This window comes from Nelusetta ayraudi, unplaced genomic scaffold (assembly GCF_046127955.1).
Source record: "Nelusetta ayraudi isolate G7.1 ecotype Tasmania unplaced genomic scaffold, CSIRO-AGI_Nayr_v1 ptg000048l, whole genome shotgun sequence".
NCBI lineage: Eukaryota > Metazoa > Chordata > Actinopteri > Tetraodontiformes > Monacanthidae > Nelusetta > Nelusetta ayraudi.
This window is the reverse complement of record NW_027466098.1, coordinates 8,564,344-8,579,275: the sequence shown is the minus strand read 5'-3', so window position 1 is coordinate 8,579,275 and position 14,932 is coordinate 8,564,344. Positions and strand designations below refer to the sequence as shown.

The 14,932-nt window shown below is 44.4% G+C and overlaps 2 protein-coding genes across 6 annotated transcripts; one reads left to right on the top strand and one right to left on the bottom strand.

Annotated features, from left to right (window-relative positions):
- Positions 1-63: 63 nt before the first annotated feature.
- mre11a (MRE11 homolog A, double strand break repair nuclease) lies at positions 64-6,152 on the bottom strand. Of its 4 annotated transcripts, none has more exons than XM_076036092.1 (20): positions 6,001-6,152; positions 5,587-5,703; positions 5,346-5,478; positions 5,066-5,226; positions 4,902-4,989; positions 4,658-4,799; positions 4,448-4,562; positions 4,064-4,249; positions 3,276-3,447; positions 3,088-3,168; positions 2,869-2,998; positions 2,680-2,780; positions 2,432-2,602; positions 2,277-2,336; positions 2,015-2,195; positions 1,475-1,561; positions 900-964; positions 753-814; positions 529-631; positions 64-424 (listed from the first exon to the last, which is right to left on the bottom strand). In XM_076036092.1, the coding sequence occupies exons 2-20, from the start codon at positions 5,604-5,606 to the stop codon at positions 383-385; spliced, it is 2,100 nt and encodes a 699-aa protein (XP_075892207.1). In that variant the 5' UTR covers positions 5,607-5,703; positions 6,001-6,152; the 3' UTR covers positions 64-382. The 4 variants fall into 4 exon arrangements, with proteins under 4 accessions (XP_075892207.1, XP_075892208.1, XP_075892209.1 ...); XM_076036093.1 differs by having other exon boundaries at positions 5,587-5,695; positions 6,001-6,138; XM_076036094.1 differs by having other exon boundaries at positions 5,587-5,645; positions 6,001-6,115.
- A 187-nt stretch (positions 6,153-6,339) lies between these two features.
- Positions 6,340-12,092, top strand: cep57 (centrosomal protein 57). 2 transcript variants are annotated; one of them, XM_076036096.1, is made up of 11 exons: positions 6,340-6,607; positions 7,857-8,034; positions 8,292-8,486; positions 8,796-8,917; positions 9,118-9,246; positions 9,881-9,958; positions 10,053-10,148; positions 10,619-10,717; positions 10,794-10,996; positions 11,067-11,211; positions 11,313-12,092. In XM_076036096.1, exons 1-11 carry the CDS (start codon positions 6,554-6,556, stop codon positions 11,475-11,477), a joined length of 1,464 nt encoding a protein of 487 aa, XP_075892211.1. In that variant the 5' UTR covers positions 6,340-6,553; the 3' UTR covers positions 11,478-12,092. The 2 variants fall into 2 exon arrangements, with proteins under 2 accessions (XP_075892211.1, XP_075892212.1); XM_076036097.1 differs by lacking the exon at positions 6,340-6,607 and adding an exon at positions 7,561-7,689.
- The last annotated feature ends 2,840 nt before the right edge of the window (positions 12,093-14,932 follow it).

Below are 14,932 nucleotides of genomic sequence, written 5' to 3'. Positions count from 1 at the left end.
TTTGACATCGCTGAGATAGAGAGACATGCAGCCCATATGTTTAAAAACAAAGACAGGCTATCATTGGCTGAAAACTGAATCATTTATTTTCTGAACATCAGATAACTACAAACCCTGCAAATGCAAATTGTTACATAGTGAGGGAGGGGCTGCATTCAGTTGGTAGCTGATTGGATTCCAGATTACCAACATCAGCCACGTGGCCTTTAGCCTCTGATCAAAAACAGACCATTTGTGGAGTTTCCACAATGCGGCACTTACGAGAGAAAACTGCCTAAATGCACTTTGGGGTCCACAATGACATCATTGCAGCATTTCAGATAACACACGGGATTTACAGGTGATTTGGTTTAAACAAGTGTCACATCATAAGCAATGGTGACTATCTCCTGGAGCTGCGGCTCGGTCCTTTGAAAGGGTTGTGCTGTGCCAAGACAGAAAAAAAGAGACAAACAAGGAAAAGCGATTAACCAAGTGGGCGAACCCAAAGAAAAATGTCATTTTACTTTTTGTTTTAAGTCAATTTACCTCATCGTCATCGTCATCACTGTCATCGAACGCAATCCCTCTGGCTGACTGGCTCTGACTCTGGGAGCTGGACTTGTTGAATGACGACGACGACGGTACTGACCTGGCGTGTGGATGAGAGAAAGACCGAGAGCAGAGACATAAAAAAAAAAAAAATAAATGCAAAAATGATTCATCCGCACACTTTTTTTTTCTTTGTACAGTCCTGAAATCTTCATACATACTTGGGAGGGGGTCGCGATGTTTTCGTGAATGGTATGTCTTCGTCTGAGTCATCAATGGTTAACTGCGGATGGATACATGTGAGAAATGGGACGATACAGTTTCAAGCAGATGTTGTGTGTTTGCGGGCGTGCACGTGGTTGGCTCACTTCATCGGCTGCGTAGGACACTGCCGGGCTTATCCGAGATGACCTCTGGGATGGAGCTTGAAACGCTGGAGCGAGAGGAACACAGAAGAAGGAGGTGGGAAAGGCATGAAGCAAGAGAAATAAAAGCATTCAAGCCGCCATATGGATCGACGTGAGACGTCTTTCGCGCCAGGTTGGTGAGATTTTGTGACGCCTTCAGAAGTTTCTGTAGTGGATGCGAGGACCTCCGTGCAATAATAATGTTGCAAGGTAGAGGAGTTGCTAAGATTGTAGAGTGCGTCTGAAAGTCTCAACGATACATCTGATTCATAATCAGCCAGATAAAATTAGACATTACTTTTTTCAAGTGACAAATTGGTTCATTATAAAAGTCTATACATTTAAGCTTAAATATTAAATATACATTGAATTTGGAGCCTGATGTTTATTGGCAAAAAAAAGGAAAGGGTTTTAGGACTTAATCAAGTATTAAAGGACCATGCATGTGTTTTTCAAACCTTTGATAACTTGTACTTAAATTTAAAAAAAAAAAAAAAAAAAAGCATTGTGCAAGTGTCTGTGTGATTCTCATCTACCTTGCATGATGCTTCTGCTCTGGCTTGTTGTTGACGGCTTCTGGGATCGGCCTCGACTGGTGGGCTTCGGTTCGGCGGCAGCTGCACCTGAACAGACAAAAGAGCAATTTGAAGAACTATTTCATTTAACAGTGTTAAACGCAGCTGAGCCACACATACAGCTCAACTGCTTACAATTACTCTGTCCTTGAAGAAGCCATTATGAAAAAAAAGCTGCACAGCTGCAGAGACTAAAAATCCTCCATGTTCTACTACACAGTTTTTATCTCCCTCTGCTGGACATTTGAAGAAATGCAACCTGAATGTTGAACTTAAAATACCTACATGTTATTTGTGCTAGAAAACGGCAATACCAACAAAAGACTACAATAACATGTGAATAATGTTCATATTATTAGTGAGCCTAGCTCATTTATTCAAAGCTTAGTATGTGTTGCCTTCTCTGCGATACTTTTACTGCCACACTAAGTTGTGCTTTAGTCTGTGCGGGTTTGATGCTGTGGGTCCCTGGACTTTGCGAGCCAGGAGATGGAGTCTCACCTCTGCCCCGTCCACGGGAACCTCGGCCCCGGCCTCCCCGTCCTCTGCCGCGCGCCGGGGGAGGAAACGCCGAGGGGCCTTCGTCCGAGTCCATGGCGGCGTCGGCGAGCTCGTCCAGCATGGCGACGTCACTCGGCTGGTCGCCGCGGTCCAAGCGATGAGCTTTGGTTCTGTCCATGAGCTGAGAATGAGAGAGGTAAACGTCAAACGCCTGCTGCCGCGACCTCCGTGTTGTCATCAAATTACGCACAGAGCGACTCACTTCTCTGATTTCCTTCTCTTCCTCCATCGTGTTCTTTTTGGAGTCCCTGAATTTCAGAATCTGACAATTTGACAAAAAAAACACTGTGAACGCTGCCCATGGCGCGAACCTTCGCCGGCGAACGCAGCACGCGAGCCCCAACGGCGCCCCCTTACTTCTGCGTCTATGTCCTGCTCCGTGGCCACTCCTCTGGCCTGGAGGTGCCGCTGCGTCTTTTCCAGCTGGTGGTTGATGAGCTGCTCGATGGCGTCTTTCTCGTCTTTGTCTACAAACTCCTGGATGGCCGTGCCCATGCCCTGCTCCGTCAGGAGGGACAGCTGCACGGTCTGCGAACGCACGTTCGTTGTAGACATAAACAAATGTTGCGTGTCTGTGCGTTTGTGTGCGTGTGCGAGGGCAGTACCTGCTCGGCTGCCTCAAAGTACTTTTTGACCAAGTCCTCGACTCTCAAACCCTCAATGGCCGTGTTCTTGACCAGCTTGTTGTAGTCGACGTTGATCTCATCTGAAAAGCGGAGGCAGAGGAACGCGGCAGATGTTACCACCACTCAACACACACACACACACACCTTTGTCTTTTATCCCTGTCGGACCTTTGACGTCCTCCTTCTTCTCCCGGCGCCGCAGGAAGTGGATGATGTCTTTGGGGTTGGCCACGACGTCCACGAACTTCTGACTGAAGCGGGCCGTGTTGAAGGTGTCGAAGCCTCCGCTGTAGTCCACCTGCGGACGTCGAAGGTGAATCAGAAAGCGGATTAAAAAAAAAAAAAAAAAACGCCTGACGTGTCATGCCGAGTGTGCGCCGGTCTCACCCTCAGGCGGATGAGAGGCTTCTCTGGGGTGAGAGGGCAGCCGAGCCGCCCTCTCTCAGCCTCCTCCAGCATCTCGGTGACCTGCAGACAGTCGGAGGGGGAAAGAGGAGGAGATTGACGGCTGCTGGTATTAAAAAAAAACAAAAAAATTAAAAATGCGTATACGACTGCCGTTTTAAAAGCTGCACCTTGGCGTAGCACAAGTTCTCCACCTTCTTGACCACCTGCGGCGTGTCGGGAGTGAACTGGTCCTCGAAGTCGGCCAGCGCCACGTCCTGTATGAGGAACTGACGCACCGTCTTCAAGGGGATCTTCTCCAGGTTCATCTTGCGACCTTTCACCTTCAGCAGCCCTATGTGCCTGCATACACGAAGACGGTTGGGCTGCGTTGTCCATTTGAAGTGGACGCAGGTTTGTAATTACAGTATATGGTGCTTTTTCTGCTTCAGTGTGCTCACTTTATTCCCAGCTAAGCAGTTCTATACCCTTATCTGGTTGTTTTTTAATGTACTCTTCCAGGGGTGGTGGGTACAGGCCATGTAGAGATTTATAGATCGCACAGACATTTTTAAAATACTTCAGATTTTTAAAACTAAAAAAAAACAAACATATTTTACCAGGATGTTGCAGTGATGATATTAATGTGTCCTTTTATCAAGCAGCTTAAGAGCTCCTTTGTAAAATTGTTCAATTGGTCTAAGAGTCATGGCTCCTGTGAAAGACCAATTTATTTGATGTGGGAAAATATCATGTTTTCATGTTCTTTAACAGTTTTTCCAGGTACAATTCAGTAAGAAACTGGATGAGGAGCTGCATCCAAATATGACTGAGAAACTCCAATGGAGTTTCCTCGTGGAGGATTTATATCACCTTAACATGCAACATGTTTATTTAGGTCAGAGCCTCGATCAAACCACAGCCTGCAAAGAACAAACACATCTCAGATGAATCTGTGGATGGATGCTGTTTGTCTTACTTCTTGGTAGCCTCTCCAGGGGACAGGGAGGTGGCTACAGAGCTGCCAGGCTGCGTCACGTAGAAGAGCTGCTGCTCGTTCCTGGTCGGCGTTATCAGGCACTCGTGTTCATGACCCCACACCACCAAATCGAGAAAGTCGTCCAGGAACTGCTCGGGAATGTAGTTTGTGGGTCCATGCTTGCTCCTGTGGGTGCAAAAAAGTTTTGTGTTTTTTTTTATTTAAACAACAGAAAACATCAAGAAGGAAAAAAAAATCAGAACATTAAGAAGAGTTGAAGGACTTGGTGTTAAAATCCTTGGTGTTTCTGCACAACAAAATGTTCAGTTTCTTGGCATGGCTCTCATTGACATGGTTCAACATGCACATGATGGAAGCGCACACCTGTTTTGGTGAATAGCAAAGAGGTTAAACCAGTCGTCTTGGTCTTCTTTAGGGCGAAGCATGGTGACCTGGTTGTTGACAAACATCCTGTACAAGCGCTCGTCTGGAATAGACCCTGGGAAAAACGCAGAAAAAATGGAATTGAAACAGACCATAATTGCCTTTTATATGGACAATTCAGAGCAAAGAGCAAAGACTTCACACACTCACCCAGACCGTACAGAGCCAGCTTGGTGTTGCCCTTCTGCATGAGAACAGGACTGATCTCTATCTTTTCCACAGAGTGGGAGTGACCAAAGTGATTTATAAGGCCGGAAGCGCTTAGCAGATCCAATGCGCACAAACCTTCAGCCTGAATAAAAGGTGAAAAAAGTAAACATACTTCATCACATAAAAGTAGCAATGAAAAAGTAGTAAACGCAAACCCCTTTGCTTTGTTTGTGTCATCACTCACCCCGGTAGGGTCGTCGTGGTTTCCATGTATGCTGAACACAGGTATGGAGATGTTGAGATTCTCATCCTGATAGTTTACCCAGGGGAACCTACAAAACACGTAAGAAGACAATTAACCTGCAGAATTAGCACAGAGAAATAACAAAAGCTGCAGAGGAAACTGACTGGGTGGTGTTGAAGTTGACTGTCTGATCACTGAGTATGTTGAATTGTATGGGCGAGTCTCCCATGCAGTATTTTCTCAACAGTGTGATGCAGTTGTGGAGGCACCGGCGAGAGGGTTTGTTGTCATGGAACAGATCGCCACCCAGCAGGATTAAATCAACCTGGGAACAAAATAAATAACGTGCATATTTACAAATGACAAAAAAAAAACAAACAAAAAAAACCAACCCTGTAATTAGTAAATCAGTACTCCTTCTGACCCCTAAACCCATTTTCCTACCTTCATAGATTTTGCACAGTTCAGGATCTCATCCAAGGTGTTGTACGAGTCACCGCCTCGGATAGCATCCTTCTCCATGAAGCCGAGGTGAATGTCCGTAGCCAGCAAGATCCTAAACGTATCCTCCTCATCCCTGGGAGAGATAGTACTCTAGCATTACTCGAACGCAGTATTATCAGTCATGCCCATTCATTCAGTTTGCACACAAACACTACGTTTGATTTGTATGGTAAACACTCACAATGCGTTCCCTGAAGACATGGTGGTACAAAGAAGAGGGGGCTCAGTGTCAGATGGTACCTGTAGAAAGTCACTGAACGGTCAGTCAAACGTCCAATACTGAAGACCTCCTGGTATGCTTGACACAGGAAGAAAAGAAATTTCAATAAACTGGGACCTTATTAATAAAATGCCAATGGAGGTTGAAAAGCTGGCATACTGCTGTTAACAATACCTCGGTACAACGGCATTCTAGAAAAGAGTTGAATAAGTAATAACGAGCCCATAACGGATTAGCTAGCTAACAACATGCTGTGTGACAAATACAGCGACTTGAGAGTGCACGCTCGCTTTCGGTTTTTAATCGAGCCATTATACAGCCTTCATTTTACGAACTGATTGGGTCTAATTTCAAACTTTTGCAGCAACTACTCACAGTGAGCGACAGCTGATTGTTGTTGTGTATGCTTCTTAAAGACACGTGAAGCCCTGGGTTGAGTAAAAAACCACCTCCTCTTGCTGCGACTACTTGCTAGAAATCCCGGCAAGTCTTGCAAACCTTGACCACGCCCCCCACTGACGGCTTTGGGTTATTGTAGTTCTTATCCGCCAGGACATTGGCATTAGTTCCATTGGGCTCGCGGGCGAACGAAGACTACTATTTCCGGAAAGCAAGTGTTTTGCGTTTGTTTTATTTAACGAGGCACGCCGATTTTGGCGGTGCCTGACACATATCAGACATGTACGCCTATTTCCCCCGTCGGCTCCAGCTTGTGAGCATATCGTTCACACCCTTAGAAACGCTTTTGCAGCTGACAGTAGTGTTTTCTTCCCTCCATCCCATGTTAGTTGCAGCTTTTAGATCGACGGTTTGTTAGTTATTCACGGAATGCAACTAAAAAGAAGCTATGTTGAATAGCATCCGCATAGTAGTAATATAGTTTTGCATTTGGCTCCTCTCGGTTCTGCACAAAGACCGGACTGACTTCATGTCGATGGGGACTCGGATAAAAACATGCAGAGTTGGTGCAACGCGAGACAACGTAAGTTGTAGTTTATTCAAAATATAAACCCTGTTTTATCGTCTCCAAGTGTGCAGTTGGCCATGAAGGACGGCTACCTAGCAGCAGTTGCTACAACTGAGACCAGTACTGTGGCAACTTCTGATGCCTTTTCTCGAGAAATGAATGCACTTCGTTGTGCACCACCGAAGCGGAAGCGATCAAAATAGCAGCTTAAAATTATGCAGGGTTGCTTCTTTAGCCTTTGACTAATTGTATTTTGTATTGGAACGTGTAACGGCGGAGTGATGCGTTCAAATGCTAAAGTTGAACCGCTGTCAAGCTGCAACCCCTGGTATTACGGGTCTTAACTGACCTGATATATAAAATATTAACAGTTGAGCTAAGGCGTCACAAAAACAAACACTGACAAAGCCATTCAGTTTGAAGAGAACCTTGGAATAAGAATAAAGTTTTCCACACAGTGTTCACCTATATTTCAGTTTGCACAACCCCACTTTATTATTTAACTACATATGCAAAAATGTTGATGTTCAACCACAACAGCGTGCAATGTCAGCACAATGTCAGGTTTGAGCCCAATTTTGTTTTTTTGTTTTGTTTTTTTGAAAGGTCAGGAGGTAAAAGCATTATTTGTCAGAAATAATAAATCTGTAACAACAGTCCTTCGGAAATGTTGAATTGCGTTTATCTTTAAAACAAGCGACGCGACTCTTAATCCATTGTTATCTTGTCCTTCCATCAGATTTAAAAGCAGCCACCAGCTAGCAGGCTTCCATCCTCAGTTTTTCTTCCTCAGCGCTTACATGGTTTTCTCCTCAGCTTTCCCCCTTTCAAACCTCTTCACTTTAACTCCTCTGTTCCCACTGACGCTCCCTCAATCCAAGTCATTTGTCTGAACCTGCCAGTTCCTTTAATCTCAGAAAACTCTTTGACTTTAAACTCAGGAAAATAAGGTGAGCATCTTGATAATAAATCTCCCATGTGGCATCAAGCCTGTAGCTGTTATTATTACTAGGCGTTGTAATCTGTGTGCCATTTTTTGGAGGGGGGCGAGCATGCAGAACTCGGAGTAGCACCTCCCGATGACACAAACTAAGAATGTATACTGGTGATTCTCTTTATTCTGCTACTGACTTGAACAGCTCCAACAAATGTCGGTGAATAAATTAGCTCTGCTTGATTTCTCTTATGCTGTCTATGTTTTTATGCCAGATGCCTTTTAACTTTCCAAATTCATCCATGCTTGGTATGCGACGTGTCTCTCCAGGCCCTTTCCCAACCGCCAGCAGCACGATCCAGCGGCGTAGTATCTGGCAGCCTGTCTCTCTCGTCATACCAAGAGTATCCCGCTCACCACCCCTTCGTCAACACGCCGCAAACGCGCGTGCGTCTGTCCCAGCCCCCTGCGTTGCCGAGCAAGGCGCTGCCAGAGACTAACAGTGCAGGTGACTTTCAATCCAGGGCTCCTGTGCTCGTGTGCATGCGAGGCAGTTTCCGTTTAGGTATTGCGGTGGTGCGTTGCACCATGGCGACGGCGTGTGCAACATGATGCCACACTACTAGAGTGTCACGGCTGCAGCGACGCCCGTCATTTGTCCACCGTCCACCGTCCACCATCCAACCCCCCAACCCCGAGCATCTCGCCTCAGCTGTTGAATGTAAAATAGCTCCATTGATCCACGTGTGCCATGTTGACTTCCAGCAATCCTCTCCGCGCTAAAGAGCCTCCAGGAAAAAATCCGAAGGTTGGAGTTGGACAAGGAACGCGCGGAGCTCAGCCTGCATAGTATGGAGAGGGATGTGTCGCAGGCGCACCCGTTCCGAGACGGAGGCGCCCACAGACCCTCCGACATTCCCACGGAGAGGGAGAGGAGCAACCAGGCCAGCTGCAATCCCGGTGGGTGCACAAATAATTGGATTGGATTGGTTCGGGAGTCACACTCAACATTGGCTTAGCAGACATAAACTGTTTATGTTTCATGTGTAAAATAAACTAACTGTTGCAAATACCAATTCAGCTGTTTTTCTCACTAGAAAAATAAATGGCTTTTCAAGCAACGGTTCCGTTGAATAGTTAACGGAAAACAAGTGACAGTATAATGAAATTGTACGTATATTTCAATACCGTGATGACTTGGATATTATCCAGTGCAGGCAGGGCATTATTTGTTTTCCTTCTACAGTTCTGTTGTTGTCTCATACACAGCGCTGATCAGCAACCTGGCTGCTGCGGAGGCCCGCTGCTTGAAGCTGGAGCAACAACTGCAACACATGAGGAAGATGCTGTTAAGTGTCAAAGCGGACAGACACACCATGCTCAAAGAGCAGGTTCGTCCTCTCGCTTGTTTCTATCATGGGGTCGCCATCACAAAGTGTCAGGTTGTTAACCATAGCCGCTGCATAAAAAATATTGACTCCAGCAGTGCACTGTCCCAAATGTAAGACTATGCAGAGCGTGTTGCTGTTAAATCCTCATACCAGAAGGGATTTTTTTTTTTTTTTTTTACTATCTGTTGTCGTTTTTTCAGGCTACAATTGAGGGTTCCAAGCCTGGTGTGGAAAGGACCAAAGTGGTGGCTCAGCACGCTCAGATGGAGAAGCTGAACAGGCTGGAGAGGGAGTATCTTGTGCTGACACACACGCAAAGTAAGGCTGAGGTACGCACGACCATGGACCCCCCAATTCCTTCGCCGACCCTGCTGTTTAAGCCTGAATAGCAGTGTTTCCTTTTGTTTGCATACGTCAGTCTACACTGATTAGTAGGTTTACTAGGGAAGTCCGATAATATCGGCCGATAAAGGCATTAAAAATGAATATCCGAAAATAGCCGGGAAAAAATATGATAAAAATATGGCTTTTTTAGAATTCCTCAGATTTCCTGGTATTACTAAATAGTACATAACAATACTTTACTTTACTTTACTCGGCTCTACTGCGCTTGATGGGACATCCTGTGGGACATCACAATACAAATTAGCCTAAATGTGTTAATTCCACGGCCGCATATATCGCTATCGGTTGATATCAGCTTGATATCTGTATCGGAAATTAGGAGTTGGACAATATCGGGATATCGGTAAAAAACGTCAATATTGGGCATCACTAAAGTTGACAAATAAAGACATGTTTAAGAGTTCGACACATTACACAGGTTTAAGCATTCTATTGTGTGTTAGAAATAATTTTTCGGGGGGTAACAGTCTTAACTCAAGCTTAATTACTAACTATCTTAAGTGGGTCACTGTCTTATACGTACCTACCTTATAACTACCTCATAACTGAACATGTCAGGTGAAGATCCAGGACCTGGAGATGAAACTGCAGGAGGAGGAGCATCAGAGGAAACTGCTTCAGGATAAAGCCAACCAGGTGAGTGTCTGGTCGTCCCTGCTGATGCTTAGCATCACTGACATCATAGTGAATGGCTAATGAAACTTTGATGCACGCTTTTGTCCGTGGTCAGCTGCAGTCAGGCATGGAGGCCAACAGGATGCTGCTGGAGTCCGTCTCACCTTCTCGGACAGACAAGTGGTCTGTGGAGGAGAAGTCCCCTCCAAAGGTGAGTGAGGCTCGTTGAAGAAGAAGCCTTTATTAATAAAAAAACATTGGGGAAATCTGCATAATTACAGCAACAATACAATAGAAAAGAATAGATTATGTTGATTAAAAAAAAAAAGGAAATAAAATAAAAATATTTATTGCCTAAAAATATTTTTAGCCTAACAGTGAACAAACGGCGATCAAAAATCAGTAAAGACATTCACATTAAACTGACTGTTGGATTATTTACAATTTATGTACATAATATTCACGTCAGTGTTTAGGTTTGCCTTCCCTTAAAATGCAATAAGAATGTTAACTTCCTTCTCACGCAGATGTAAATGAATGTGCTTGGTAACTACGCATTAGTGCTAAAAAAAAAAAATATGCAGAAGTCTATTTTTTGTTGTTTCTGTACAAAACACAGTTTCACATCAACTAAATTTATGAAATTTATGTAAAAAAATGTTTAATGATTATTTTTGTCAGGTTAACAAACCCTTCCAGAAATCCTCCACGCAGGCTTCGTCCCAGCCTCAGTCCCACTACAGGCTGACCATGAGAGATGTGCCCTTCGTTGCGGGGAAGGTAATCATGTCACACGCGAGCAGCTTTCTGGCCTCACGCTGGGCCTACGACGTGCTTCTCTCTCCCTGACTCGCAGTCGGTGAGCACCAGCCACTCGGTCCGAGCGAACATCCAATCGGTTCTGTCCCTGCTGAAGCAGTACCGGCCGAACATGTACGACTCAAGCGACCCCGAGCCAGGCGGTCTGGGGCGTTCGGACGCCTCCCCTTCGCCAGTCATCGGGGAGGACCTGTCGGAGCTGCTGCAGGCGCTAACGGATGAGCTGCGACTCATGACCCTGTGAGTGGAGCCGCGAGGTGGAGCGTCTCTGCTTTTGCGTCTCCCATCCTGAGTTTAGTTTGGTTGGCAGGGAGCAGGACGAGCTGGCGAGGCAGCTAGAGGACAGCGTGTCAGACCAGGAGAGAAAAGAGCTGCACAGGGAGCAGGAGAGGCTGCTGCTGAAGATGGAGAGGAAGGGAGAGCAGATCCACAAACTGCACAAACACAGGAAACAGGTAGAAGCTCCCTCTGAGCACGTCTCACTCACAGTCATACAATATTGGCCTCTGAGATTTGTGTTTCTGTTTCTTTTTTTGTTTCTGTTTGTGTCCCCCAGTTGAGCAAGTTAAAAAAGGAGGCTGATAAAAAACATGGGACTGAAAAGTCGCCCGCAGCGGCCACTAGAGGTCCCTCTCCCACAGTTAAACCTGGAGAGATTAGCAGGAGGAACCGGAGGCTGCTGAGGGACATGAAGACTTTGCAGAATTCGTTACAGTCCTAAAAACCCGCGTGATTCTAATAACTGAAGCTCGACAGCCGTGACTGACGATCTGCAATAACAATTTTGGATCTAATACGGGCATCATTTGAGGAAGATATATTTTTTCAAGTCAGAAAGTAGAGACTTTGTCATATTTATTCCCTCCATAAAGGGGAACACCATAAAGTGTTTAAAAACAACCGTCTGGCTTCACCTTGTATCCATTTAGCAGCTGGATTGGTCATCTTCATGTCATGTTGAAGAAAAAAGCCTGGCCTTTCATTCGTATTGAAAGCATAATTATTCCAAGCCAACTCTCTGAGGCTCAGTTTACAATTTAACCACTAGATGTCACTACAATCTCTCTTTTTTTGAGCCAGGAAGTCCCAGTCTACCCTCACCCAGATACCATTGACTGCTGCTTGGACTCATTTTAAATATTGTTATCAATACTTATCTGTTACCAGCAGAGGGCAAAAAAGGACTGTTTCATAGATTGTTTGATTTTTGACTGATTTTTTTCTATATATATTTGAGAGGTTATTAGCTGACTGACTCAGTGTTTCAGCAGCAATGAATAATGATTTTTGACTTGAAGTGTTTCTTGTAAATAAAAGTATTTATGTTTTCATACGACGTGAATTTTTTTGTTTTGTTATTACCATTTGAATTCATCAGCTCTTTTCAAATGGTGTCATTTTATTTGTTTTAAATACATGTGCAATTCAAACTAAGATCACATTTTATTACAATCGAAGTCCTTGTTTGGTTGTTTTTGATATTGCAGAACCATGTATCAACTAAAGTAGGGGTTTATTGTAGCAGTGTTTGTTTTAGTGATTATATACGCAGATCATTCTAAAGGTTCTAAACTGGCCCTTTAAAGCATATTGTACCTTTACCAAATTGAAAAACGATTCTCTCAGAATATCTACATTATTACTGATAAACAGTAACAATGTACTTTTTCAGTTCATTTTCTTGACAAAAAATCTCCCTGAAGAAAGGGAGCCCACTTTAAGATTTTGCCACAAACATATTGGAACTAGCTTACACCGGTCCTGCTGCGTTTGCGGAAATCATGAAGTCCACTAATACTATCAAAAGCCGTACAGGAGCGACCTTTGCTTGTTCTCTCCTGCTGTCCTCGCATATGTTTAAGCACCAACTCCTTTGGTCCTTGGTTCTTACGAAAAAAAAAAAAAAATGCAGTAAATGCAATTTGTTGGATTTTTGGAAGTTCAACTGTTTTTAGAAGAAAACTAAAACATATTTTTTTTGCAGGCGATGGCCTGTTTTATTCCTTTGGGTTTTTTTTCTGTTGTTTTTGCATGATTTAAACCTATTGAGCTTAGCTGTCTTAGTTTTATTGTCGCTTTGGTTTTTGCCATGCTGTAAAACACTCAAACTGCCATACATGTTACCTTTATTGCACTTATGATACATATATTTTTTTAAAATACACAGAAGACAAGTGAACCTTACCTGTAAAAATATACTTATTAAAAAATATATTACATTTCTAATTAATATTTACCTTTCGACTTCATTACAATCCTGTCATTTTTATGTTTGCGCCCGATGCCAATACAAATATATACACACACCTGAGCACATTTAAACACAGTCTCATACAGAGTGAAAAAAAAAATAATACTATTTTCAAAGAACTTAAACTTGAACGTGAATGTCAAACTTCCCACGTGAGCCCTTGACAACACCATTTACATCTGGGGAAAACAAAAAAAAACAAAACACTGATGAATAAATGATGAGAGCGCTGCCGGTCATGAGGCCTGAGTCAGCGACCGCAACTCCCCACAAAAGAGCTGTCTGTCGCCTGCAGAAGGTCTGTGCCGCTGCAGGAGCTACGCTGCCAGGTTCAGGGGTTGAGACACCCGATCCTCGCTTAAAGGGGGTCTCGTGTCTCAGCACTCGGGCCGGCTGAAAACCACACCTGTAACCAGAGTGTCTGTTTGTGTGCTCAGGTGTGATCAAATCGGTCCGACGGCTCGCTCGGTAAAGAGGCCAACCTACGCTGACCTAAATGAAGCCGGTATCCAGTTCTGAGATCCCAGAGACTCTCCCCTCCCCACAGCGTGTCCAGATGAGCAGATACAGAGCAGAACAAGTTGTGTCTTTCTCTCAGGAGTCTGTTTCTGTTATGGGTGTCAGCTCCTTGATCCTGGTCTCATCGTGGTGCCTGGTCAGGACCGGCCGATTGGTGTAAATGTCATCCACGGGGAGGAGGAACGAGACCGATTTTACCTTGGCCCTAAAAGATGAGACAAGGCGCAAATGCTGATGTGGAAATGTCTGACTACTTTATTGAGGAAAGTGTTCATGCCACTGTGTACCTGTTTTTGTGAACGTATTCCTGCAAGGAGTGCCTGCTGCTAACTTTCCCACCGTTGTCTCCGGCTGAAGAATCAAATATGCTGTTAGTCTTATCATGCTGGATTGCATATTGCAGTCTCCCCCATCCTGAGTCACTCTGAAGGTTCCCATCAGGCCTCGCCTCCTTCACGGACACCCCAGTGAGGCCAGTGTTTATGGAGTACCTTCGCACTGTCATGACGGTGTTGTCTGCGGAGGAAAAAAAAAAAACAATAACAAGAGAAAAACAAAACACTTTGCACGTCTCTAAAACTCAAGTTCACTCTCTTTATGAGATCATCAGGGGAGACACGGTGGTGCAGTGGTTAGCGCTGCTGCCTCACAGCAAGAAGGTCGTGGGTTCAATTCCACGCCTGAGGCCTTTCTGTGTGCAGTTTGCATGTTCTCCCTGTGTCTGCGTGGCTTCTCTCCGGGTTCTCCAGCATTCCTCCCACAGTCCAAAAACATGCATGTGAGGTCAATTGGAAACTCTAAATTGTCCGTAGGTGTGTGTGTGAGTGCGAATGGTTGTCTGTCTCTAAGTGGCCGCTTGTCCAGGGTGTCACCCTGCCTTTGTCCCATGAAAGCTGGGAGAGGCTCCAGCAGTATGATGGATGGACGGAGATCATCACTTTCCAGTGACCCTTGTGGGCTAGTTTGTTCACTCAGTTTTGGATATGGAAAAACTTGAGTAAATAAAGATGCAATCAGCTCTTTGACGTTTTTGAGTACTTTGTATTTGTGTTTATTTGACGTGCCAGAGGGACAACATCATAGGCGGCAATATGGCAAAATCACAGCTGGTTACCACATAAACATATCAGGATAATTATTAGCATTATACAATGAATGTTTTCATTTTTTGAGCGGTTTCATGTTGCTGCTTGTTGTCTTTGTGGAAGAACGTACAGTGGCTTTCAGGGGAAATAAACACCTTTTGAAAATGCAAATGCAATTAATGCATTTTAGTTGAAAAAAAAAAAAAAAACGATAACAAAGGACATGGACGTTTTACTAGATGCAATCACAGTCGTGTGCTTGAATGCAATAAAATCTGTATCAGAATCTGATCTGGCTCCTTAAACTGACAACAAAAAACG

What these genes read in the sequence shown, in the direction of transcription:
- mre11a (XM_076036092.1), bottom strand. Translation starts at nt 5,606, where the DNA reads ATGTCTTCAGGGAACGCATT. An exon ending in AGCCTCTCATCCGCCTGAGG is followed by an intron (nt 2,999 to 3,087) that starts GTGAGACCGGCG and finishes CGACGTCCGCAG; the next exon opens with GTGGACTACAGCGGAGGCTT. An exon ending in TTCCCGTGGACGGGGCAGAG is followed by an intron (nt 1,562 to 2,014) that starts GTGAGACTCCAT and finishes TTGTCTGTTCAG; the next exon opens with GTGCAGCTGCCGCCGAACCG.
- cep57 (XM_076036096.1), top strand. Translation starts at nt 6,554, where the DNA reads ATGTCGATGGGGACTCGGATAAAAACATGCAGAGTTGGTGCAACGCGA. An exon ending in CCAGGCCAGCTGCAATCCCG is followed by an intron (nt 8,487 to 8,795) that starts GTGGGTGCACAA and finishes TCTCATACACAG; the next exon opens with CGCTGATCAGCAACCTGGCT. An exon ending in GAGCTGCGACTCATGACCCT is followed by an intron (nt 10,997 to 11,066) that starts GTGAGTGGAGCC and finishes TTTGGTTGGCAG; the next exon opens with GGAGCAGGACGAGCTGGCGA.